The following is a 26,999-nucleotide window of genomic DNA, read 5'->3' on the forward strand; positions in this document are numbered from 1 at the left end:
CACTGCAGAAGGGTTCAGTACACTCCTCCCTTGCAGTGACCTCACAGGGCTCTGGATCACAGAGCAAAAGGGATTAGCAAGACACTGTGCGATCCTTCACTGGAAACCCAGCAAAATAATGAGATTAAACAACAAGATGGTCTGAGTAGGGGAGATCTTTATTTATCTTAATCTAGAAATGCAGAGGGTGGAAACAAACAAACAACTGACAAGAAATATAACCCCAGAGTAATTTTTGATTATTGGAAGAAGACTCAGTTTCATCACATGACTGTTCTGGTGTCCTAATTATGAACAGTTTCACTGGCTTTGTAAATACACTCAGCAAATGTGGCAATAATCACTGAGCTGTTGTAAGAGCAGGGCAACAGCATTGCTGGAACCTTTTCAGCCACGTTGACAATTGTGAGCAGATGTGCTAAGAGATGTATTTTTTTCTATGTAATGGGTGAGAAGGACCTTCTACCTTAAAAACTTGTATTTGAAAAGAACAAAATTATCCAGATATCAAACAGCTTTCATTTTTCTACACAAAGAAGTAGGTAATAGCAGGCCAAAGAGAGATTTATACAAGCAGTACTGTTGACTTGAATTAGCATCATTTTTTAAATCCAGATTTTTTCCCAAAGCCAGACATTGCTTCTGCAGCCTGTCCGGCCACTTTTTCTACTCCATCTTGTGCTGTCTTGGAAGCCTTGTCAAAAGCTGCAAGAGAGGGAAGAAGATAAGCAGAAAGTTGGAAAAATGCAACATGGTTTAACACTTAGGATAAAAGAGAGGTGTGAGAATTATTAGACTACAAAAAAGGAGTGATATATCTCCAAAAAAGTTTCTGGATATTTTGCTGCCCTCTCATCTAACATCAACAGGTGCCCAAGCCTGCCCTTCTTGTCACATCCATGGAGCTGTGGAAGGTGTCAGCTCTAAGGGGATACTGCCAGTGCATTTTGGCTTTCATGAAATATTTTAGACCCCAAAATTGCAATTCACCCCCACACTTAGAATTGTATTAAATTATTACAAACCTCCCCCCCCCCAAACAGCCTAGTTTTTAGATTAACTTGTTTCCAATGCCCAGCTGCAAGATGCCAACCCTTGCTTGACAACACCTTTTCACCTGCAGGATCAGTAATGTCCAACCCCAGCTGCTGCCCCAGCAGGTGCTGGGATCCAGGGTAGGGCTGGACCTGGACAGACCCCTGCTCTCAGGGCTTTGGGGGCAGGGAACAAGATGTAACATAGAGTTACTTAATCCTCCAGAAAGAAGAGCTGTCCCCACAAGTTTTCTGAATAGGAAGCCAATGTCTGAATGCTGTGTGTGTGACTCGGTCTGCCAGTACATGTGTGGAGACACTAAGCAAGAGATCCTGAAATCCTTTTGTGAGATTTATACAGGTTGTTATAAAATCATTGAAGTTGTTATGAAATGGTAAAGGTTATACAAAGTAGTCACTGAAACCAAGGACTTCCAGGCTGAGGACACCTGTGGGACAGAGGAGAATGAGCAGGCGCCGCTTCTGGCTTGTGTCGAGCTGCTCCATCTTGGTTTGAACGTCATTGCTCCTACCTTTCTGGCTTGCCTCTGTAATCTGGTTGACTGCATCCTGAGTGGCCTGTCCCAGTGTGTTTGCTGCAATTAAGGGAAAACAAAATCAAAATCCTCCCCAGCTGTTGGTGTTTCTGGGTTGCAGGAATTCTGTACAGTCAGCTTTCTGTACGCCTGCAGCAGGCTGTGCCCCTGGCAAGGGCCTGGGCTGGTGCAGAGCAGGCTGAGGCTGTGCCCTTCACTGGGCACCCTGGGCACTGTGTGCTGCCACAGCAGCTTGCCCGAGATTAGCACTCACCTGGCACCTACGGTCAGCTGAGCAAATCAATGGCAGATAAGCAGGAGATAAGAAAAGATTAGCAGTGAGTTGGAATGATGACATTTAGCTGCAAGCTTCTTATTTAACACTACACTTGCTTTTATTGATTTTTCTACCTTATTATGCTTGGGGAAGGTTGGCCATCTAACCTGCATTTTCCCTATGGGCCGTTTGGGACTAGAGCCTGTTCTAAAATGGAAGCAAGTCCATTAAACTGAGCTGGACAGGAGAAAGGAGATTTTTACAAACAAGAGATGAATAGAAGAAGAGGAGGAGAAATTAGAAACATAAGAGATCAACTTCAGAATATGAAACACTAAAAAAGTGAGGTGCCTTGCAATTGTAAGATAGCTGATAGTTTATGAAACAGTGAAGTGCCCCCTCAGTGGCAGGAATATATTAAGGATGCAGCAAAGACTATTTTGTTTTCCAGAAAGGGGTTCTGTAATGTATGTGGGGCTACTACACATTTGTCCCAGATGTATGGAAACTTTCTGTAACTTCAATATAATCAATGATGTTACTCATATATTTCAGCTATGCAAGGAAGTGTTTGCAGGATCACAATCCAGAACCATATATGATCAAATTATACACTACCAGGAAAGAGCAGCAGGCAGACATGGTAGGGAATAAACTATGAAAAGCTACTATAAGCTGTACACATTGTGCAATGTTTCATTTGAAGGAAAAGCTTTTATGCTTTGCATTGAAAAGTTGGTTTCCAATGCCCAGTGCTAATGACAACAGTGCTCAGCCTTAGAACATGGGCATTGCTATGACAGAAATGTGCTTACAGGTGTTTTCAACTCCTGCAGTCTGGTGATCACTGCTGAAGAACCCAACAGAAACATGTCCTATACTTTACAAACTATCCATTGCAATCAATGGAGTTACATTACCAGAAGGCACTGACAGGCCAAATGACAAATGTTAATCAAAGCTTAATTCCAACATACTAAAAGGAGTGCTGATTAAAAGCCACTGCAGAGCATGAAAAAAGACCACCCTGAGCAATGCAAATGCTAAATACAGAAGGCTGTTATCACAAAAAAGAGGCTTCACTGCTCTAAAAATATTAAGTTTAACATTTTGGAGAGCGATGAAAGTTGGACGATGCCCAGGAGCTGGAGAGGGAGAAGTGGGTGAGTAGGAGGAGGCAGCTTTGGGAGCCATGGCTGGCCTGTGGTCTTCTCCAGGTGATGGCCAAAACTTGCCAAGTGGAGAAAAAAGAGGAAGCTGTGTCCTGCTAGCATCGATGCAGCTATGGGTTGTGGTTATTCAGCAACTAAACCCCCCTCCAAATATACAACAATACTAAATCTTTCTTACCAGCATCTTTTGCTGCACCTTCAGCTTGCTCCTTCAGTCCCTGGAAGCTTTTACTCGACATTGTGGCTTCTGACACCTGCTGAAGTCCTCTCCTTTGATAAAATGGAGCACCTGGCGATATAGAGTGCACTGTGTGATAGTGTCCTGACTTGTTCTGGTTTTATACATCTGCCAGGTGACCTGCTGATTCTTTTGGGGGTGACTGGTACAATGGGTGGAGTTCAAATGTGAAGAATGAGAGCTGAAAATAGAGAAAAGCTGTTTATTTACCCTCCCTGATGAGAGGGTGCGCCCAGATTGAGATTTTTGCTCCATCACGCTGTCTTTGTCTGTTAATTTGTGCTGTTTGTTTTTTTATAACCAAAACTGCAAAAAAACCTGTTCCACCATCACAGGCAGAGGAAAGCCACCGAACTCAGCTTTACAGAGTGCTGGAAAACTACTGAAGTGCAGTGTGTGGGCATGGCCAACTTTCATCCCTGCCAGGCTGACTTCCTTCTCCTTCCTTCAGCCCCTGAGCACACCCTCATGAGAACAGAAACCAGCCCAAATTTGTTTCTGTTCTTAGAAGCTTTAATCGCAACCCCCTTTTCTTGTCAGGTGGGACAATGTTAGATGGTGAGACCTGTAATTTATGTGTATTTTTATAAGAAACTGTTAATCTGGTCATCTTTCCAGTTGCCTGCTCAAGGTGGATTGCAAATCCCATCATCACAGAAGGCCTTGCCTGGGTAAGGCAGGTAGCCAGTGCCAGCACAAGCAGCTCTCAGGGGAAGGTAAAAAAAAAAAAAAGCCAAATTAGCAAACCCACATTTTCCTACTGTGGCTTTGTGGTAAGATTCTTTTCGTTCAGAAATTATGTTTAAACTCACTTCCTTTCCCAGCATTACCACATTCATAAAAGTTTCTGGCTTTAACCTCTAGCATTTCCAGGTTTCCACTAGCCTTTGGAGTTTATATTTCCTGCCATCAATCCCCAGTACAAAGGTACTTTGTACAAGTAAACTATTGGCAGAGTCAGGAGCCAAGTGGCTTTCTGGTTTTGTGGAGTTTGGGTTCCTCGTTGCCATTTTCCAGGGTACAAAGTGTCTCTGTTCAGATGGCCACACTCATACCCATATTTTTCTTCCTGAGAAAAGATTTGTGTTGGTAAACTGGCACAGATGCTACAGATGAACCAGGGTGGGCACTGACAGTTCTCATAAGTCTAGGACTTCATTAGTACCCAAGTGAGGAAGAGTCACAGAAAACAAGGTTCTGAGTATTCCTCTGCTGCTCCTACTCTACTTGTCATTTCAGAGAGCTCTTGTCAACTTTAGCACCACTCCTTTGTTATTTCAAACAGCAATCCTCTTTCCCCCTTCAATGGGTCAATTAGACTTTTAATTATATATTCACAGCAGGTATATTTTTCAATTCCTTGCTGATTTCTTTCCTGTAATGATGTTCTTACTTGAATTTGCAAAAACTCAGATAAAGAGACACACAGTATTGTGAGGCTCTGGCATTTTTTTGAACCAAATCACTAACAGAGACCTACTTATTTTCCTTTCCCAAACCCGAGAACACAGCCACACCAAAGCCACCTCAAACAGGTGGATTTCAGCTGTTCTCAGCCCATTAGTCAGGCATATTAACCTTTGTGTGGAGTGTTAGTGAAAGGAAGGAAGAAGCTCTCAGGAATCCACCAGGCAGCTTGTCACAGCTCAAGGGAAGCTGTGCCCAGGTTTCAGCAGCAAATACCTCCCAGATGTCTCCCCCTTGTTTCCAGTGCTGGGTTTTCAGTGCAAGAGCCCTGCAGGTGCTGGCTGGGATAGTCTGCCTGAGAGGGACACCAGGAGTTTAGGAAAGCATTTAAAACTGAAGCACGCCTACATCAAGCATTAAACCACATTAGAGCACTATTTTATAGACTCATAATCAGTTCAGGTAAATATTGCTCTCTAATTCTGTTCTAATACCTACCTAGATCTCCCCAGCTCCAACTATTATTCTTCCAAGTAGAAATCTCTGTTCAGTATTTTGGACTCAATATGGGTGTCTGATCTGTGCCACTGCTTGCTCAAAGCATTATCTCCTGCTCAAAGCATTAGGTAGCATGAATTCCTGAGTAAAACCCACACTGCTGACAGCATGGCAGCATGACTCCTTATCTAATGTAATCTTATCTTTAGCATTAATATAATTATCCTGATTCCAAACTGAGAAAAAGAAAAGTGAGCAAATTACTCTTGCCCAAATTGGCATGGCATGATCATTATAATGCAGCCCAGAGCAGAGGGAAGAGGGACAGCTGAATGGTATTCATTCCATAGGATGGTAGCAATAATCTGTGCATCAGGTGGCAGGCTGAGTTTCAAAATCACAGAAGAAAATAATGGAATATATTGCATAATATTTATCCACTCTGTGAGTTAACATTACTGTTTAGAAGACAATAGTAAGCCTTTTGAACTAATGTTAGATATTAATTCGAGTGCTTAAAAATGAGGATTTGAAAGGGTGGAAAGCTAGTTTGGACTTTTCCTCCATTAAGCTCTCAGTATCTGCTGAGACTGCAGGTAGAAATCCTGGTTAATGCCAGCTGGGGCATGTACCACAGTGCGGGCAGAGCCACAGGCTCTGAAATGCCCCTGGAATTTCAGGCTATTCCAAAAGTTACTGCACCTGGCAATGCCAGGGTGCATCACTGACACTGGCCAGAACCAGAAGTCCAAAGGTGCAGCACCCCCAGCAGCACTGTCTGCTCACCTGTGACACAGAGTATGTCTGACTCCCTTTTCTGTGTCTGACTCCTCGGGCTTTTCTCCACGTTCTGCACCTTCAGTCTGTTGCCTCTGATGAGCAGTTATTTGTGTTTGGGGAAAAGAAATCCAAAAGTGATTCTTTAAGTGCTAGGAGTGCCTCACAGCCCATGGCCCTGGAAAGAGCTGGCAACTACAAATACACAGCCCAAGCAGCTGTGAGTTAAATCTAAAGCACCACAGGGAAATTAGAAATTGTTCTGGTTTCCTTCCCTTTCACACATCTTCTGTGGCAGCTTTGAGCACCCTCTCATATATCAGTGACATGAACCCTTCTGCTCTATTACCTGATGAAGGTCAGAAGTAATTAATCAGAGCTACAGCTTATGTTTTACACATGAAAATGGGCAAGTGAGGTTAATTAAAAAGTGTTGAATTTTACTTGGGTTTTCTTAAATTTTAATTTGACCAGGGTTGGGATTTATAGATAGGTGTGGTGTCCATTAGCAAGGCAAATGCAGTGATGTGTTAGGGCTAAAAATTCTACACAGATCACTCCAGAAGTTTACAAAGTGTGCAGTGTTCAACATTCATGGCTGCTAAAGGAGACTGATACTAGTGTGGAAGGGATGTGATGTTTATGCCATGAAACAGAACTGTTTCAAGAAATGCAATGGTTTGCTTATAGATAATTATTGTAAGTCATATGTCAGTAATTTAGGAGATCAAACTAAAGTTGTTCTAATTAAGCTAAATTAGCTGTTTGGTTCAATTATTGATATACAGTTCTAGGACAAAAGTAGGTTTAACTGATTCTGCCTTTACACAGGTGGTAACATCCTCCAGGAATTATCAGTCAGCTCTGCTTCAAAGCACGAGATCAACGTAAGGCCAGTACAAATGGAGTTCTTTACCTTCTACTTTTTCAATCTTGAGGTAACATCCAGGTGAAGTGTCACATTTCTGCTGTCATCTGGAGCACATGAAACCATCCTTAAATACTGGGACTGCTGTGGAGTCTCACAATATCTATCCTGCAGATTCAGGATTAGAAAAGACAACAAAAAAATTGTGAGGTCTTTAACTTAGAAAGGCTAGGAAGATGAGCAAGGCTTGATTCCCTCCTGAAAATCTGGCATGGGACTGGGGAAATAAATAACTGGTCCTATCCCAGGAGTGACTGGCTGGGAGAGCTGAGGGTGTGAGCTGGGGTGTAAAGCCTACAGGAGAGCTGTGTATATTTTCTAGGCACACTGAGAGGAAGGAGAGCTGTGGCTCTGCCCTTCTGGCACACAGTTGTGCTGCACACCCCACGCAGGTTTAGTGGGAAGGGAAGAGTGGAGAAGCAGAACTGCCTTGCATTCTGGATCCACACAAAAAAGCAGTGCCAAAGCTTGACAGAGAAAGTCTGTGCTGCTTCAGACTTGTGTGGGCAGGGGTTTGTCTGATATTCAGAAAGTGCAGTTTTGATTTGACCTTTTTCTGCTCTGCTATTAACAGTATGGAGTATCTTCTTGTGATTTGGTAGGGTTTCAATCCATTTATGAAACAGTTAAACTGAGTTTCAATGTGTCAAAGAGGTGAGAATGTGATTTTATAGAGAACAGTATTATAAAAACAGCCCTTCAGTTTTTAATTGGGTACTCACTTTTAGTACAGGCATTATGCAGACACAAAAATAGGACTTTCAAATGAAGTGGGATTCTAAGTGTATTATTACCTGATTTGCATTTAAATTAGTGTAATGCCGTTTGGGATATTCTGTAGAGAGCCACTGCTTCCTCTCCTTCATCCCAGACAAACATCTTTGAGAAATCAGGCCCTGCACACCCTTCAGCCCTTGGCTAGGATATAACTGGGGGAGCTCACAAAGGCTGTGAGCTCTATCAGAACAAACCACTCAAAAAAGCTTCACTGCAGTTTTACATGGAAAGGAAGTTTTGCTGTTACAAGGGGAAAATAATGGATTTCAGCACTTTGTTGGTCACTTGTGTGGTGAGGTTGATGCAACACTTGGCAGCAGCTGTTGCTGGCTTGTTGGATCCCCTCAGAGGTCAGAGTGCAAGTGCCCAGAGTCCTCACTGGAGACAGACAGTGGCCACACTGTGCCTGGCACTGGGTGCTGTCTCATCACAGTGGGATTAAGTTAACAGCTTGTGTGACAGTGGTATCACATGTACAAAGTCCACTTCAATAATTCACAGGGTGAGATGAGTAAAAGAAATTCTTGATTGCACAAGACCTGTCAGCAAAAAATAATTTTTCTAGTGTTTGCTTCCCTCAGTACTTACCTGGGGCAGGGGGTGCCAGCACTTCCATAGTGAAAGTACCTTCTCCTGTGGGATGTTTCTGATACATCTCCTCCATCACTGCACTTTTCACTTTCCTTCCATCATCTCTCATTACACTTGTCTGAATACTCACTGAAAGCACAGACTTCCTTTCAACGAACTAAACAGATGTACAACAAAGTTTAGTTGAATAATTAATAGGCAATATTTTGCCTCTTTAATCAAAGACCATTCTACTTCAAAAGAAACAAGTCCTCACCTTTCTTACCTCTGACAAATGTGGCTCAGACCTCTGGCTTCTGCTTCCCACAGCTGGGTGACAGCCAGTCTGAGACAGGGACGGGGAGGAAATAGAGGCTCACTGAGCCATTGCATGGGCACAGCACTTCCCTGTTCCCACTCACTGATACAGGGTACTCATGTGGAAGGAAACTGCATGTCCTGGTGTCTGTCTCCAAGATTTGGGAGTGCCTGTGCAAGATACATAAACACTCTCTGGGCTCTGACTGCCATGGACTAGACCAGACCTGTGCAGGGACTGCACCTGCCTGGGCCCAGAGTAGGGCTCTCCCATGTGAGAGGCAGGCAAGTGCAGAGGCAGATCTGTAGGAAACATTTGGACACTTTTGGTGCCCAAACGTTGGCCAGTAGTCAAGCAGTGTTTTCAGTCCCACAGTTCCATATAAAGGTATGTAAATACTGGGAAAACCCTTTCCCTTGCACAGGGAAGGAAACACAGAGAGCTGCATGCTGCTCTCCCAAGCAGCCACATAGCTCAGTGTGGCAAAGATGTGGCAAAGCATTCTTAGCTCAGTAATTACCATTCTGCCCTGGTTGAAGCCCTTGGAACCAGGGGCACAGCCTGATTGAGAGATGGGCATTTGGGGAGCAGCTTACTGCTCCTTTGAGTTACAGCTCCTGCCTCCCACGCATGCCCTACATAGTGAAGGCATTCACCTCCGAATTTTTGCAAAACACTTTTTTTGAAACACTTTTGTTTGTGTCCCCATAAAGCAAAGCTTTTGAGCAAAAGGTTTTTCTGTGTCTCTCTAGTGAGCACTGAGAATAGAATCCAGCTTCCTGCTGCTGGGTATGAGTAACTCTTTATGTCCTCTTACCTTGGCCTCAATTTTAGTGACTGTTTAATTGGCAGATACTTGCAGGACATCTGAAAAGAGTATGCACATATCAGATATATCTTCCTTTGAGGGTCCTTGTTACCTCTTCTAGGGCTCTTTTGTTCCCTTTCTGTGTTGAGATCAAAGACCCACTGGGATGGAAATCCTGTGGTCTCTGCAAGGCAATGCTTTACACATGCTGTTACGCCTGACAGAGGCTGCCAGCACACTTGCTAGATGCTTCCATGCCACAGCAAGTCTCTTCTACCTTCCATAGTCACCATCATTTAACAGCTTAATGAAGATTATTGGTCTGATTTTGAAGCAGTTTAAATCTCAACAGTTTTTACACTGGCTTCTCCTGGATTCGTGGGTGCTCTTCCTGCAGGTAAATAAAAGAACCCATTTTTATATCCATACCTACAGATGTGCTTTAAATGTAGCTCATTATTCACAGCCACGTTTTCCTGCTCTCTCCCCTGGTGAATGCGGAGGGTCTCAGCAGCTGATCTGCCTGCCTGAGTGCTGTAACCAACAGCAGCTCCGTGTTCCTGCTGCACCAGGAGATTCTCCTTTGGCACCTGCCCTCACACTCACACATTTCACAGCAACCCTGCCTGTCCCTGCCAGCTGCAGTGCAGTTCTGACCAGGTCAGCTGGTGCCCATCACATTTCTTTAATTACCTTCTGGCAGCTTGTTAAATCCTGATGTCAGGAGAGCTTTCTGCTGCAAACAGAATAAACTGAGCTCAACATCACTCTCAGATTCCTTTAAAAAGCCTCCTTTCATCCTGTATCACCCCCACATTCTCTCTTAAACATGGCAAGTATTTAAAAAGTGAAATATTTTTCAGCCCTGAGAGACAGAAACCCAGCCTACCTACAGTACTGTTTTCAGAAATACAATTTTTCATGATTCTTCATCTCTTACAACATGATTTAAGGCCTTTACAGCTTTGAGTATTCTAATACTGCACTTTTACAGGAAGAATGCATCAGTCTAGAAGGATCCACATCTAAAATGTGCAAACAAAACCGACAAGACAAAAAACTTGTTCAAACACTTTTTATTAGTTAAAAAAAAAAAATTCCATAATGCCTAGAGATCCCAAGTGCCAGTGCATATGGATGCAAGACACAGATTTGTGAGTCCAACCAAAATATACAAAGCAACTGGGAGGCCAGGAGGGAGGCTGGGAAAGACACACAGCCCAGTACACACCTGCATGTTACTTACAAGTGAGGAGTCTGGCTTACATATATTGTATGACTGGTTTATGAGGCAAGTGCAAGACTACAGAGCTGAATGCAATTAGTCTATGGACAGTGGGATTTTCCTGTCGTGGTGTCAGCTAATACTTCCATGTATGCTCTTGGAATGGTCTCTTTTGAGCAAGAATTCCCTAACTTGATGCATCACCTCCAGTTTCACCCTGTGAGAGAAGAAAAGTAAGAAAATAGGTAAATATTTGGAAAACATAAACAAATAAATTTGGGAGAAAAATCAATGCTGACAGTCACCATACAAAACCCCACAAAGAGCTAAAAACAATGAAGACCATAGGCGATGCAGAAAATAAATGAATTATCCATTCCCTCTGGAAACCAGACACACTCCTGGTGTAACTCAGATCTCTGGGGAAAACAAGGGTGTGAATTCAAGTCCAGTTAATGTGGGGCCAGGCTCCACTGGCAGGAGTGTCCTGCTTTGTGCTCCTGCCTAACCCAGCCCTGCTGCAGCCATGCAGCCATTGGGATTGTGGGGCCCATTTCTGGGACTGGCAGTGGGGGGTGATGGCTGGAGGAAGGTGGGAGATGCAAGATGAGACTTTTGGGAGCTTTGGGGACCATGAAAACAGCCTGAGATTCAGAAAGGCTGAAAACTGTGAGGTTTGGGTGCATGCAGTACTGGTGGAAGGGTCAGACATAGGCCTTAACACTGAAATTGTAAAGGAAATACCACATGAGAAGCATTTGCCCCTATTGTCCATGTTGGATAAAAAGTCATCCTTGTTCAAGAGTTGAAATTGGCCCAGAGACAAATTTTTGACCCAGGGCTTCAAAAGAATGTTGCAGGTAGAACAGTTAAAAAAGCAAATGAACTAATTTAAATACAGAAAATCTGTAGAAAAACTTAACTTGATATCTAAATTTCTTCTAAAACATGGCTGCAAACAGGAAAAAGCTATTCCATGTGATGACAGAACCATAGGACAGCATTCACTTTAATATGTGCATTTACACCCCAAAATCAACCCAAATCAGGCAGCAGTTTGCAATCTGTCCATCTGTCACTCACGGAAAATTCCCAAGATAAGGAAATGGCGAGAATGAGAACAGAAGAGGTTTTTGTCCAACAACTCAGCAAAGTGGGAACAGTGATGGGCTCCTTGCACGGCAGCTCCAGAAGCCCAGGTGGCAAAGGGGACATTGTGCCAGGGGAAGCCAGCAGCCCGACAGAGGCAGGGGGTGGCACAGAGGGCCCGGGGCAGCGGGGATGTGGCAGCACTCACCTCTCCTGCTGGGGCCCCCTCTCCCTCCAGCCTGGGCTGCTCGGGCGGCTGCGGCGGGGCCAGGTCCTCCTGCCAAGTCACAAGAAACATGTTTGTCCCTGCTGCCACATGCAGAGTCATCACCCTCACCTCAGACAGGCTGAGTGACATGGGGGTGAGCATTACACACACAGGCAAATTAGCAGCTTGAATAGATGGCAGATACTGCTTGAAATCCATTTTTGTTGTGCAGATGGTTTGAGCAGATATCTATGAAAAAAACAACTCAATTTCTTACGGCCTGGTTTAGGGTCTTTTTCATACAGAAAACCAGCTCTTTTTCTGTCATTGAGACCAGAGTTTTGACTCCATCAGTGTGAAGAAATTTGGGAGAAACAAATAAATTTATGGATAGCAAGGCTATACCCAGCCTTTCCCCACATTATCTTACCCTGAGCACTCATTGCACAGACTAAATTGAATCGAAGATATAGCAGTACTGTGGTGCTGGTAATGTCATGCTTCAGAAAAAATATCCTTATCAAAGAATAAGCCTTTCTTTTTGTTTGAGTCCAAGCATTTACTTAAGTATTTTGGGCTCTTCTACTTGCCTACATCTTTCAGCTACCTTCCTATTCACAGAAGAAGAGAAAATGTTGCATTACCAGGTAATTATGTTAAACACAATTTGGCCACATGGGAAGAGAAGACAAAATCCTGACCATATTGGATGTGCACAGGGGATGGACAGAAAGCAGAAATGCACCTGGGTGGAATCGGTGTGAGAGTAAGGTGAAGCAGAAATAGGAGGACCTCTGTAATTTTATTTGACTTCACCAGAGAACTCAACTAAAATTACAAAGCTTCTCTGTTTTCTTTGAGCACACATGCCCAGCAGCTTCCCTGAATGACTCTCTTCCCAAATGGTCCCCTCTTCCCTCAGGACCACCACAGAGGGAACCAGAGACACATACATTAAGGAAAGGAAAAGTCAATTTTGCATGGAAGGCAAAGTTATGAATTTCAATATTTTGGAAACACAAGGCCATTACTTTGCTTGGTGCTGCTGCTGATGCAATACAAATCAATGTCCCTGCCAAACCTACTGTAAACAAAACTTTATGCTCCATGTGTTTAGGGTACTCTCTTTTCCTTTTCACACATGTCCTTACTTTCCTGTCCAGTCACAACTGTTCTCATCAGCAGGATAACATCCCTGCCATGCCTGCTGCTTTTTGAACTGAACTTGGGAAAAAAAGGCGATGTGAAGTAAAAAGGAAAAACAGATGGAGTTACATGGATACAAGGTACAGCCCGTGAAGATTTAATCTGGAAATTGAACTTCCCTGTGTGGCAGCAAGGGGAGCCAGGAGGTAGAAGCACTGCTTGTCCTACCTATGGGCTTCCTGTTCTCCATGCAAGCCATGGTAAAATCAATGCACTGGAGGCAGAAAACAGCCAAAGTATGAGCTGCAGCCCTGTACCGATGTCTGTCACAGCTGCAGGCATTCCTCCATCTCCCTGTTGAGACCAGAGCTGATCAGTCTATTTATGGAGAGCACCATGGGCTGCTGGTATCCCTAGATGAGAAGCACAGTGTGACCATCTTCTCCTAAGGAACGTGCTCTTAACTTGCATTGCAGTGTTGGCTGAAATGATCCTTGCTGCTACCAACGTGAGCTGTGTTAAGCAAGCCCAGGGAACCAAATGACATCAAACTGCACATCATGGAAGCCAGTTTCTCCTGCAGGGAGACCTGCAGCTCCTCAGGAGAGGCCACTGCTCTGATGGAGCCGCTTGGTCACAGTGTTTCTGAGATGAGTCAGCTCTCCTGCTGCCAGCAAACTGCTCTCTACTCTGAATTTATGGATGCTCATCCAGCCTCAGGATCCAGCCTGCAGCTTTAAAGCATTTTACATTTGCATTTATATTATACTTTGTATATCTACACCTTATAACTCAACAGTGCACATTAGGCCAAAGCAGGTAAATAGCCTCAAATTGTATTTTGAAGATTTACAAACAGATTTTTGACTATTAGGTGGAAAGGAAAGAAACTTCCAATGGAAGCCATTGTCAATAGCTGCAAGAGCAGGCATTTCATAGTGTTTTGCAGGTGGAGTTACCAGCTGCTGTGTGAAATTGTGAAGGTCAATCAAAGGCAGCTGCCTAAAGTGCTGAGCTGCATTGGGAAAACTGGGGAACAGCTCACAGGAACACAAGGACCAGTGCAGTGCACTCCATCTTTCCACAGGGTATGGGCACCTATTGTTCCTGTGGGAAGGGAGCCTGGCTCTGGTAGATGTGAAAGAGTCCTGGGAGAGGGACAAATTTCTCAGGACCATCCTAGGGATGCTGTATCCAAGAGCACGGGGTGGGCTGGAGAATCCCTGGTCAGCTATTGTGCTGCTTCTCACATCCCTCAGATTGTGCTCTCTGCCAAGACTGCTCCAGAAGGCTAAAAATCAACCATCTATTTTTAGAAAGGGAAGCAACTGAGTTTCTGGAGGGTGTTTCTAGGCTGTGTTGGAGGAGCCAGCACAATAGCAGGATGAAGAGGTGTCAGGCTGTGTTCGGGATGGCGCTTCACAGCCTTTTGCTCACGCGCTTCCACCCTGCCCGGAACAGGGAGCAGGAGGTGAGGAAGGGCTGCATTCTTCAGCTGGGTGTTACCTGCCTGGGGATTTCAGGCACTGCTCAGGAAGACAACATCCAGGGCAGGACCTTGTTGGGTAGGGGTCTCCACTTCGGACAGAGCCAGAAATTCCTGGGCACCAGCTCCAGCTATAACACTGACTCACAGAACAATGCTGGGCAAGAAACAAGGGGTGAAAACCCAACTTCCTTGGGGGGCAGAAAGAGTTTAGTCATTCCTGTCAGTGCTCATCTCCTCATCAAAAGGGGAAACATTTTCTCAGCTAAAGGCATGTTGAAACCATGAAACAATTAGTAATGCTCCACCGGCTCCTAAAGGGAGAGCCCAATATTTCCTCTCAGAAATTACATACTCTCTTAGAAAAAAATATTTTAAAAGGAAATAAAATTAAATATTTAGTTTGCTATGGGCTAGTTTCTTCTGGTTTTGGGTGGGCACTTGAATCTTTTTTTGCTAATGAAGAAAGAAAAGTGAAATACTTGAACATAACAGTTAAATGAAACACAAGACCTCAGAATTCTTTCCAAGAACAGTACATAAGTTTTTAAATATTTTGTGTGTTTAAAAATATATTTTATGTGGAATATATACACCACAGGAAATCTCCATATATAAAATACAATATTTCGCTAAGATTATGAAACAGAGCTACATGTTCAGCTATCACTAATTAAAAACTCAACAAATTAACCTGCCATTTATAAAAATATTCCTGTATAATAGTAAGGGATCTTAAATAGACTGTACTATAGGCTTCTGGGTTCAGATATTTTAATAAGTTGTTTTAAAAACTGATTTTGAAAGCCCAGAAATAGTGGAAGAAATTAATTACAATTTAATTCCTCAGATTTCTCATTTTCACAGGTTCTATGAAATTCCCCTTTTCAGCTCTTCAGCAACTGATTTGTCCACTGTCTGAGTTCATATATGAAGTAGAACTTATATATTTTTGTCTATATTATCTTGTAGGCCTGTGGGAGTTTTGTTGCTCTCCCCAAATATTCAGACATAAACAATCTTACTAAGATTATTGTGCTTCTATAACACAGAAAGCAGTCCAGATATTGGATGCTGGAATATACTCCTCAAATCTCAACAAATTCAGTGGCAAACAAGATTTCATCATCATCATCATTATTATTATTATTATTATTTTAAGGCTGAGAAGCCACAGAGGTTCACTGGCAGCCTAATGTGCTACAAATTCAAGGCCCTCAAAGGGACATCAGTTGCATAAGGTGGAGAGGCTCAGCCTCCTGTGGTGCTCCTGACCTCGGCTGCAGGAGCAAACACGATGCTGCCTGGCAGCATCCCCAAGCCACTCCCTAGGAGAGCCTCAGGCAGCCTGGCAGGTCCTGTGGACGAGCTGTCCTGGACAGGTTTCAGCTCAGAGTGACGCCAACAGCTCTGACTAAGGGGTCAACCCTTGATTCAAGTGAGTGGACCCACCAACAGAACAGACAGAGGGGCATGCAGGATTCCTGTCTTACCCTACAAATCCAGGTAGTCTTTTGTGTTGGCTTTGTTTTTATCCAGCTCACAGCCAGACTCTCTCAGAAGTCTCCTGGGACTGCTTATACAAATGAAACAGATTTAATGTGTGTCCTATGGGATTGCAGGGGTACAGCCTTGAGCCATGGAGCACATCCATGGTCTTGTAGGCTTTAAGGCTTCACTAGTGCCACTAACTCAACTATTTTGCATGGGAAAATGTCTGCCTGAATGCACTAATGAGACTGAGAGGGGAGCACAGAAAAAGTGCCTATAAGGCTGAGTGCCCCAATCCATGCTGCTTGTGCAGTCCCCCGTGCTCCACGACATGTGGAAGGATACTACTGGGATGCATCACTGCATCAGCTAACTACAGGGAAGCTTGAATACAAAGGGAAACAAGTTTCAGCTATTTATTCTACCTAATTGTTGGGTGGTTTGGCTGTTGATTTCCCTGCTCCTCCTGCTTAGCAGCTCTGCCCTTGGTGCCTTCTCAGATGCCCTCGGTTGCTCTCTCCTTGTGGCACTTGCCCAGCCCAATGTAACTTGGACAGGAAGGTCACTCAGTTTCTGCTGCTAATTCCTTCTGTTCAACAGACTGCCCTGCATCAGAGGCGTTGCAGGGTGTAAGTGAAGGGAATTAAGGCCATGAAGAGCAGCCTTTCCCACTTAGGATGTGCATTGTTATGAAAGAGATGAGCCATGGCGTGGGTGCGGCCACGCGCGCCAGGTCAGGTGCACAGAAACACTGCGATCCAGAGAACGCGCCCAGCGGTTGCACATAACTGACAAATGCTCATTTAATTCATGGGCTGAAGTAAAAACCAGATCAGACCCAATTCAAAGTGACAGAGTCATGAACCGACAACTAAATCATAAAAACTGACAGGACAAATAGATCTAAAGGGAAGATTTGGATGGAAGGCGTAGGGAAGCATCAGTTACTGGGGAAATTGTTCCAAGCCCTGAGGGACATTTTGAGAGCATGTGTAGGTACATGGGCTTGTTCCAGCCACGTGGTGTCTGCATTGCAGCAAGCTCTGTGCTGTGTCATACAGACGAAGCATTAATCCTCCTCTAAGACAGGGATATTTAGTGGGTGATTATCTCACTGGAATCTCCTAATGTCCACCCCAGGGATGGGGATGGGTGCAAAGCCACAGACAGAACACATTACTGACTGGTTTCGTTCCTTTTTGTGTCAGAAAAATTGCAGAGGGTTTATAATCTCTTAATTTACAGATTTTTTAGCTGATACTTAAAAACTCCCCCAAATGAGTCAATTATTTCTTGTACTCAGCAGTGACCAGGTCAGTGCCAAAGCCCTGTCAGGCAGTGCCAGCACAACTCAAGGTTGTTCTCATCTGCTTGGCACCCCTCCATAGGTGTAGGGTTACTTCAGGCCCATTTCCTTCTGAGTGCTCCCCCCAAGGACAGTGAGGAACAGCAGCCTGCCAGGGTGCCCACATTTCAGTGCCTGCTGTGACGCAACAAAGGGCTGAATTCTTTCCCATGGCCAAAGTCACCATCTGATACACCTGTACCTCACGGCTATCCTGAGCAAGACTTACCCCAAAACCCTTAGAGTACCCCCCTCTTTCCTAATGTGTGCCTGCCACTGATCCCAGCTGCCAAATGCACAGGCTAAATGTCAACTAGCTCTCAGTAATTGATATTAATAGTGGCAATGGCCAGCTGGGGACATGCCTTCTGGGCCACTGGAGTCCCCAGCCCTGAGCTCCCCCAAGCTCAGTGCCAGGCATTCACAGATCCCTGGCACTTGGAACAGCCCTTCTATAGCAGGGAACAATACTGGAGATAGTTGAAAACCCAAATAAGACGTTGGCAAGTGCTCTGTGCAATTACAAAGAGGGAGGATAGTATGGAGCACAAACAAATCTCAGGATTGGATGCTCTCTCAAACTTCTGGCGCTGAAATGCTTGTGATTATTCCAGGACTGCAGGATTATAACAGTGGATATTCACTGTTTAAACATTTAAAAGCTGTACATTATCACTCTTAGTGTATCTCCAGTGGGTCTCCCTCATGCATTACAGTGCCTGCTGCTGCTATTGGCAGACTCTGGATGTATTTCCATTAGCAAATTGTGTAACATAATAGGAGCAGTTCTGGAGAAAAAACAGCTGGTGCTGAGAGCCCAGCACAACTCCTTATACTCCTTTCAGGGCCCTCCCTCTGGAGCAGCTTTGGCTCCATGGCAATTATCCATCAGCAGTGGGGATGGCCTCGACGTGCATGTGGAGTCCAATCTTCTGTGTCTAGCTGGATCTGAAAGGTGTCTAGCTACATGCTAAAGTATGGTGAGTATGAATAAAAGATTTGCACTCTTAAACTGAACTAATCCAGCAGAACAGATTAACCCTCTTTCACAGAAACAAATGTTTTTCCTGAATTTTTTTGTCCTGTGATTTTCCTTGTTTTTCTCCTCCCATTTTCAGTCTGCTGCCTCAGCACCTCTGCTGTTTGGCATGACACTGTATCCAAAGCAGTTTTCTGGCTCCATTTAGTCTGCCCTTTGGCATGTGACACATCCTAATTTTTTAGTTCTTAATCAATCTCCATTTTAAGTCTAAGCAATTGGACACCAATGGAAGACATCAGAATGACAGTTCAGATGCTCTCTGGAAAACCTGCATTGGTTTAAACTCTGAAATTAGCTGTAAACTGTAGCTGTCAGTCTTTGAGGTGGGGTTCTCACTTAGGAGGAAAGGAGGACTGCTGCTGCTCAGTCCTTGCTGGAGGGGAGACAGCTTGCTATCTGCAGCAAGGATTCCTACCATCAGCAAATTCCTCACTCTCCTGGGTCAATCACCCCACGGTCAGTCAAAAGGTAGGAAGGGAAATTCTGGCCCCATGGAATTAGGAATCACTGTTTGCACTCCTGCAGCCTAACTGCTGTTCCCAGTGGGAATAGAGATTAAATTTATCCCAAGGGCTTAGCAGAACTCCTGAATCTGCCCTGTTCACATGCTTTCAGGAGGACATTTTGCGTCACTTGAAGCTGCTGTTCTCTTTTGTTAGGCTATTCTCTCAGGATTTATATGCTGTGTAGAAGTTTTGTTTCACATCACAATGTGTTTATGTGCAGGTCAGGAAATTAATCAGCCGACTATCTGAACAATTAAAACAATTTTGGCCAGCCTGGCTTCGCTTTGATTCTGGGTTTGGGTTTGCTATGACTCATAAAGCTCATGTGGCCATCAACAGCACTGGTCACACTCTCTGAAGAGGGGAAAGAGAAGGGCTTACCAAAGAGCTGCCAAATATTGGCCTCGTGCTGTACAAATGGGTGCTGTTTGTTACCAAAGCATCCTCTCTAATGATCAACACTGCCTTCATCTGAGGAACTGTTCTGCTCCTTCAGACTCCCTTTAATCCCCTCACTTGAAGCAGCCCCTTTCGTCAAATTAGGCTGGAGGACAGAAGATGCCTTGTCTGAACCTGGCTTAATCCCTACACAATTTGGGTCACACGGCCTTTTATCAATAAGCACTTGGTTGTTGTCAAACCAGCAGGAAGCAGAGCAGCCGGGTCAGGCTTTCTGCAGGAACCAGGCTGTGCCTGGCTTGCTGCTGCCCTCTTCTGCCTCCGGAGCTGCTGTGGCCAGGCCAAGCCTGTGCATCCCGCCAGCACCACACAGGGGCGAGGGCAAGTGCAGGCTGCCCTGCCTTCCCACTCTGCACATCCCTGAGCCCTGACTCAGGCCACACGCTCACTGCTGCCCACACACATTTCTACTCGACCCCCTGGGGAAAATGCTTTTCTACATCCGTAAGAAAATGGAGAGCCAGACTGTTGCCAGCAGCGCCCACTGATGGGACAAGAGACAATAGGCACCAAGTGATTAATGGGTCCGTCTGAACAGAAGAAAACAATTCTCTTTTTCCTATGAGGGTGGTCAAACACTGGCACAGGTTGCCCAGGGATATTGTGGAGTCTACTTCCATGGAGATATTCAAAACCCACTGGGACAGTCCTCTCTCATTGGCCCTAAGGGGGTTGGACTGGATGATCTCAAGGTGTCTCTTTCAAACTAAATGATTCTGTGACTACATTAGGCATTATATGATAATATTAAGTATTATACAGAAGCAGATATTGCTGAAAACCTTTCATGAAATTAGTAAAACCATCAACTGTAAATGTCTGCAGGTTAATCCAAAGGCTCTTCTGTCCTGCCCATCATAGAACAAACAAACACACCTTTTTTACAACTCCTGTAGTGGCCACGATGGTCTCTGCTCCTTCTACAGTCTTGTTTGCCACTGTGTTCACACTGGCTACTACAGCTTCTCCCACCACGTTGGCCTGCTCTTTGGTCTTCTCAGCAACTGCAGTTTCAACAAAAGCAGAAAAGTCAGCAAACTAGACACTGCCAGAAGGCTGCCAAATTCCCTGGGATGACAAATGATTGCATTGAAGTAAAAGAAGAAATTAGCCCTGGTGCAGTCCTTGTTTGGGCTTTTTAGATGAGATCACGTCTGAATTTAGATTGTGTATGTGAGGATTTTTGTCTGGCACAAAATGCTGCTTAGAGAGCAGCACTGCAGCCTGTCAGTCTTTGTGGGCAACCAGAGAATGAAAATTTCACTGCCAGATACTAAGGGACAACAGTGTAAATAAGGTATTGCAGACTGTGCATGACCTCTTCCAGGTTACTTTCTGTTTGATTTAATACCCCTTGGCAGAAAACAGCAATAGTTATGAAATTCTCCAGGCAAAGGATCCATTCATCTTTCTTCAGGACAGTCCATATGGCTGCTCCTCCTTGGAGTTGGGGTTACCCTAGAAGGGACCTTTAGGTCCCTGACTCTGCAACTGCCAGACAGGACCCTCCCAAAGACCACAGTTTTGGTGCAAGTAAATCCTCTCAGCGTGCTGGGCTGTGCACCTGACATTGTGAAATGTCTAAATAGCTGTGAATCATCCCAGTCTGCCAAGGAACCTGTGTTAGATTTTTTTCTGACCTACTCTACTGATTAAATATTTTCTCTGACCTGTGTCCACTGCAAATGCCAGACCCTGAACCATCACTCCTGGCAAGCAGCCTCTACTCATCAGTGGGAAGGTCAGGCAGATCAGTGGTGTCCCACAGAGACCTCCCACTTGGCAGGGGTGACAGCCTTCCCAAGAGGTCCAACAACCACCACAGATTTCTACATCCCTCTTGGGCTGTGCTCTTACCTGAGGTCACACTTTGCACTACACCCTCCTTGGTCTTGGTGCCTGTGAAAGGAAACACAATCCATCAGTGCTGCCTGGAAATTACACCCTGACTTCTGGACACAGATGGTTTCCTGCTCTCAGGAAGTGCAGTGAGGAGCCAAGGTCCTGCTGGTACCTCCTGCTCAGACACAAACCATTTGTGGAGTCAGAAAAGAGACCAGCTTCCCTCCCCAGTAAAGCCAACGAGTATCTTTGTGTTGAGAGTTGGAGAGCTTCAACAGCAAATTCTCTGGAGATGCTTAGACCTGAAAAATCTTGATTATAAAAAATTGTTCCTGCAATATTTCCAAAGTGAGCAGTTGAGTAGTGGTAAATCAACTTTAAGTTACTTGTAAAAATGACTGTAAATAAAATCGCCTGGCAACATCTCACCTACCTCACTCTTGCAGGACAAGAAGTCACATCCATGACTCTCCCCTGCCTTTCAGCAGGATACTTGGCTGCACTGGTCACTTAAAGTCTCATTCTATACCACTAATAAAGACTCTGGAGAAACCTGAAACTGAATTTACAGAACCACCACCTACCTCCTACATACCTACTTACTGGATTCCCTGTTTGGTGCCTCAGCCTAGGCTGCAAGTGCCTGCCCCAGCAATGCACAGAAAACAGATGGTTTTATCTCAAATTATGAAAATACACCATATGTGTGCTTACATTGTAATTTATCTCACTGTTCTCAATGCAGAAAAGCTAACAGGATGTGAAGGCATTCAGTTTGCAACACAAATAGCCCTGAGGAATAATTAATCTCTGTGATTTTCCTCCATGCTTGAAGTGACAAGCTATATATCCTTTGTACTTGATATTGCTGCAGATAAGTTAAATCATATGGCACATGGGCAGCCCCCATGGTAATTAGGTGCTTTACACATTAAAAAAATAAGGAATCAAATTTATCTCTCCTGGAAGTTAAATAAACACAAGCCAAAATATTCCACTGGTCCCACTTTACTGTATATTGCAAATCATCGCACCTATACACAGCTTCTCTTCAGGTTTCCCATACTGATAGAACAGAAGGATTTCTACGGCCAACTATCAAAATGATAAAAATGGACAACAACCAGGCAGATTTTTGACTCCATGATAATGGAGCATCCACGGGTGGGGTGGGAGAAACCAGTTACAAACCACAGCTCATTCTCATTAACAGCCTGAGAAGCAGAACAGGTGCAGTGCCCTGATAACAACAGCCCAGCTCAGTGCTGTTTTGCCTGATACATGTTATACATTGTTGAATGTAATTCTCAATTGTTGATTTATTTTGGTGGTTGCAACGCCTGCCTGGGGCAGAACAAAACTGTTCTACTACAATATGCCCTCAACATTTCATTCCACCCTCCCAAATGGTCTAAAAAGTCAAGAAATGAAATCTTTGTACCTTTAATTTGTTACTGCTGTAAACTGAGTTCCTAGTGATGCACATGACACGTGCACTGCTGTGAACTGGATTTAATGATGGTGCCCACGATACACAAACATGTGCAGAAGCACAGCACTGAGCACAGCAGGTGCAAGTCTCAAGGCATGAATGTGAGCCCCTGAATGGGCCAAACACACAAGGTTCAATTCAGACACCATCCTGCTTCATTTTCCCTCCCAGCAGCATTCCAAGGAAAGACTGCCACAACATTGATTTGACATACACAGCTGTCTCATACCAGACTCAGATCCTCAAGCTTAGCCCTTTGCTGGTTTTTGGTCAAACAGCAGCTGATAGGTAAGCACAGCACATGATTTGCTGTACCAACCTTTCATGCCTTTGCAGTTTTGCAGTAAACACACTTAGTGAGACAAGAGCTGCAGTTTTGTATGTTTTTTGCCAGACTTTTAAGGTGACTATCTGGGCTCAATTCTTTTACGGGGAGGAGGAGTAAGCCGGTGCTATATTTGCAGACCAGACGGAGGGATGCAGCTAGAAGGAAAACATCTGAATCCATTTCATGACAGAAGCAATGTCATTGGGAAGAGTCACTGCCGCAGCCTGGGGAGAGCTCGCCTCACCCTCCCGGCCCAGCCACGCCCGATGACTCAGGCTCCCATCCATTATGCACCGCATGAAACCCGACCGACCTTCCGAGCGCTCCTGCCAGCAGCCCGCATCTGTTGAATCAGAAAGCAATCACCTGATGCTCAATCTCATTTCACTCATTAGTCCTTGCCTGCAGCTTGTGTACCCAGAATTTAAAGTTCATGCATCCTGCCTCTTCTGAGTGCTGTGAGTCATCTGCAAGTGCTTTGGGATCGCCAGGGTGTGACCGAGGTGGTGGGGTGCTATGCCCCGGGAGAAGGTCTAGAGCAGAGAGAGATATTTTGATGTGCATTAAATCCTGCAGGAATCACTCAGTTTAAACATAGCTTGGTGTGTTGAGGCTTTCTGCAACACACACAGTTGAAAACCCTTCTGGAAAATTACAAGTGCGTTTTTTGCTGAGGCTTCCTGACCTATAGCATGAAACAGGGCTAATGACTCAATACTCTGGTGCAACTTTGCATTAAATTCATTAATTAACTTCAGCATCACTTACACCCCTATTCAAACCAAATTAAAAACCAGAGCCCACTGAACCATCTGCTGGGTCCACACTAACCATGCAGGGATCTCCTGACACCTTGGCACACTCAGAGGCTGTTGGAATTTGGAGAGCAGACGGTGATTTCACCAAGCACAGAGGCGACCCATGATACAGGATTCCTCCCTCTCCTTTCCTGCACTCTTTTCTGTACCCCATGGGTTCAGCAAGGGCAGGGGCACCGCATTGCAGGCTTAGCACAGAAGGGAGGCATCAGCCTGGCATGGGCTGTGGGAGCTGAACCTGGATGGATCAGAGGGGGGACGAGGTGGCCACAGTGTCCCAGTGGCGCTGTTCACTCCAGACAGATGCCTCTGAGTGAGCATTTTATTATTTTCTTCTCCTGGGCAGCAGTAAGTGACTCACCAGACATGGTGGTTGTGCCCAGACATTTGGAATCCTCCTCAGAGAATCAGCAATGAGTTAACACAAACCTGAGTAAAAGTCAGGGATCCACTTCATCCATCCTAGGCCCTGGGGATTTTGTTCTCTTTCCTGAAGTTCTCAAAAGACCCTTGAGGTTCAATACAGTATTATTCTCTCCTAGCATCCAAAAATTCAAGTGTCATCACCTAATGCTCTAGATGAAGCTGCTGGGATAGGGCTCTGCAAGGGAAGAAGGAAGGAAGGAACAGTTCAGGTCTCTGATTTACTGCTCATGTGGCACAGAGTGACAAAAGGCAGCGTGAACAATAGACTAATCACTCCAGTTTTAACCAATATACCACACCTCCACCTTCTCTGGCTATTAAAACAAAACCCCCATTTTCTGAGCTAATTAGCATCTGGTCTTTATTTTTCCTGCCTGTGAAAGACTGAATTTTCCCTAAAGGGCTGAGCTTCCCAACAGGAACTGAATCAGACCAAGGCAAAGCTCTGACTGGTGCGTGACAGGGCAGGAACCAGCAGTATACCAACAAACCAAACCAATAAAAGGAGAAAGCACTTAATCCTCACCTTGATCCTTATTTGATCCTCATTCAGAGATTAAGGTTTCAAGGATTTTAGTTTTAGGCTCATAGAAAAGTTTATTGAAAAGATTACAATCTCCTAAAGAGACCTCTTGGCTCAACAACAAAAACCAGGTCAGTATGGAGCTGTACAAGGTGACTGAAAAGAGATGTGAGAAATTATGTATTAAAACTCTGAATAACCCCAGCACAGCTCAGATCTGGAAGCAGGTGCCACAATGTGACACCCACATGTGATACTTCTTAGACTGGTGTTTCACTTGCTGTAGTTAGTTTTGTTGTTTACAGGAATGCTGCTTACCTTTTTTTCTTGTGGGTCAGCTTCAAATTGAAGTGTGAACTGTTACATCCATTCATTTCCAGCATGTCAATAATTAAGTATTTAAGAATTCAAGATAAAAACATGATCAGACCTGCTACATACAAATTTTGTATTTAATTTGTAACATACAAATATATATATCTGTAGCTATTGGCAATAGAGCAGTTTTAAATATAGTAGCTAAGTACAGCTGTGGATGTTGCAGTAGGATGGCAGGAAGAGCCTGCATGTAAACTTTCCTACAAAAAGAAACACTCCCACATCCCGCAAAAATAAAGAGCTGTGTGAAATGCAGTAATCAGCAGTGAGATAATCAGTCTTGGGAACCTAAGACTCTTTAGTTTGTATTATATGGAGTATCTGACCATCCAGCCATATAATTGCATGTGCTAGATAAGTGGAGATAGTGGGTTTCAAGGGTGACCTTGAAAGGGGAGGTTTCAGCCCATTAACTGTGAAAGAGGTCTCTAGGCAGGACATCAGGCACACTGTTTTCCAGATCCTATTCTTTGGGCAAAAGGAATTTGGGCGTTTTCTTGTAAAGCAAGATTAATGTGTGCATGGGCAACGAAAGAGGTCGGTGAACAGGAGAAGGATTCAGGACAAACCCATTTGTTTGTGGGGAAACAGATGCATCCTGCAACCCCCTCATACTAACACTGTTGGCTCCTCTCAGGGACCTCCTCAGTGAGTCCCTCCCAGCGTGGAGGTGAGGCAGAGACTGGCACTGCTTGTTTGCCTGGAGAGTGCCTGACTCACCCTGCAAACAATCACTGAACAGTCAAACAAACCTTTCACCTGGGCACCTGCTCCTTAACATCATTCTGTCTTCCCTGGAGTCATGGTTTCTATGTGTAACTTACAGCTGGGGAAACTGAGGCATGGGGAGGCTGTTGTACCCCAGGTTTATACAGCAATTCTGCTGAGCTCAGGATCTTATCCAGACTATCCTGCTAGTCACTCCCAAGCTTCAGCCACAATATCATTTTCCCAGACTTTCTCAGAGACAATCTATGCAGCTTTTCATGCTCAAAAGTAGATCAAAACTAGTTCTCTCTTACCTACATACATTACCCCTTCTTTGGTCTTCTCTGCAGCCTCTGTCACTCCCTGCTTGGTCTTTTCTGCAGCAGCCACCACACCTTCTTTAGCAATGGAGAAACCTTTCTTAAAGACATCCATTCTTGTTCTTGTTAGGGTATTATCTGGGATGATCTGAATGAGGGAGCAAAAGCAGCAAAAAGCAGCTCAAGGCTGGGACTGCGAGATGCAGCCTTACCCTCGGCAGATCTCAGCTTCTCTGGCAGGCTCTGCCTTTGCTCTTCCTCCTGTGCTGGATGAAGGCAGTGTGGCAGAGCTCACAGCCTCGCTGGCTCTTATTGATGAAGTGTGCTGCAGTGTAGCCAATGCCCGTGCACAGCTGATACTGAAATATTAATGATACGGATCTGCTTGGGAGCTTTAACGAGGGAGGGGGAGAGGAGGACGATGACAGTGGTAGGTAAGGAGCTGTCTGGAGCATTTCCAGACAGAGAGAGCTTTTAAAATGTGCTGCAATGCTCTCAGTGAAGGATAGTCTCAGTGAAGAGGGAGACTTTAGCAGAAGAGCTGAGTTCCTGAAAGGGCATCTCCCCGAGGCTGCAGCAGGAGCCAAACACCAGGAGCTCTCCTGGGCCCCAGAGGGTGGAGAGCACGGAACGCTGACAGCAAACAAACAGGGTCAAGGTTTCTTGGTCTGGCATTTACCAGAACCCAGCCTGCACAACATGGTAACAAGAACATTATTTCTAGTAAATCCTGAGAAAAAGGGAACCAGCTACGGCCTGGTGCTCAGGTGAAGCGAGCTTGAGGTCCCACCTGCTATGTTTTGTCAAGTGTGAAGTCATGCTGTAT

The 26,999-nt window shown here is 44.7% G+C and overlaps 1 protein-coding gene and 1 long non-coding RNA gene across 2 annotated transcripts; one reads left to right on the top strand and one right to left on the bottom strand.

The window, feature by feature from the left end:
* Positions 1–10,402: 10,402 nt before the first annotated feature.
* On the bottom strand, positions 10,403–26,661 carry SNCG (synuclein gamma). Its single transcript, XM_063163968.1, has 5 exons — positions 26,168–26,661; positions 21,196–21,237; positions 20,215–20,342; positions 11,864–11,932; positions 10,403–10,783 (listed from the first exon to the last, which is right to left on the bottom strand). The coding sequence occupies exons 1-5, from the start codon at positions 26,286–26,288 to the stop codon at positions 10,754–10,756; spliced, it is 390 nt and encodes a 129-aa protein (XP_063020038.1). The 5' UTR covers positions 26,289–26,661; the 3' UTR covers positions 10,403–10,753.
* On the top strand, positions 15,832–23,593 carry LOC134422122 (uncharacterized). The gene is made up of 3 exons (XR_010028731.1): positions 15,832–16,001; positions 18,177–18,311; positions 23,137–23,593. It is a non-coding gene; the product is annotated as an uncharacterized LOC134422122 (long non-coding RNA).
* Positions 26,662–26,999: the final 338 nt, after the last annotated feature.

The sequence above is a fragment of the Melospiza melodia genome, chromosome 9, assembly GCF_035770615.1.
Source record: "Melospiza melodia melodia isolate bMelMel2 chromosome 9, bMelMel2.pri, whole genome shotgun sequence".
Lineage (NCBI taxonomy): Eukaryota > Metazoa > Chordata > Aves > Passeriformes > Passerellidae > Melospiza > Melospiza melodia.

What these genes read in the sequence shown, in the direction of transcription:
- SNCG (XM_063163968.1), bottom strand. Translation starts at nt 26,288, where the DNA reads ATGGATGTCTTTAAGAAAGGTTTCTCCATTGCTAAAGAAGGTGTGGTG. An exon ending in AGTGCAAAGTGTGACCTCAG is followed by an intron (nt 20,343 to 21,195) that starts GTAAGAGCACAG and finishes TTGAAACTGCAG; the next exon opens with TTGCTGAGAAGACCAAAGAG. An exon ending in AGGGGGCCCCAGCAGGAGAG is followed by an intron (nt 10,784 to 11,863) that starts GTGAGTGCTGCC and finishes CTTCTCTCACAG; the next exon opens with GGTGAAACTGGAGGTGATGC.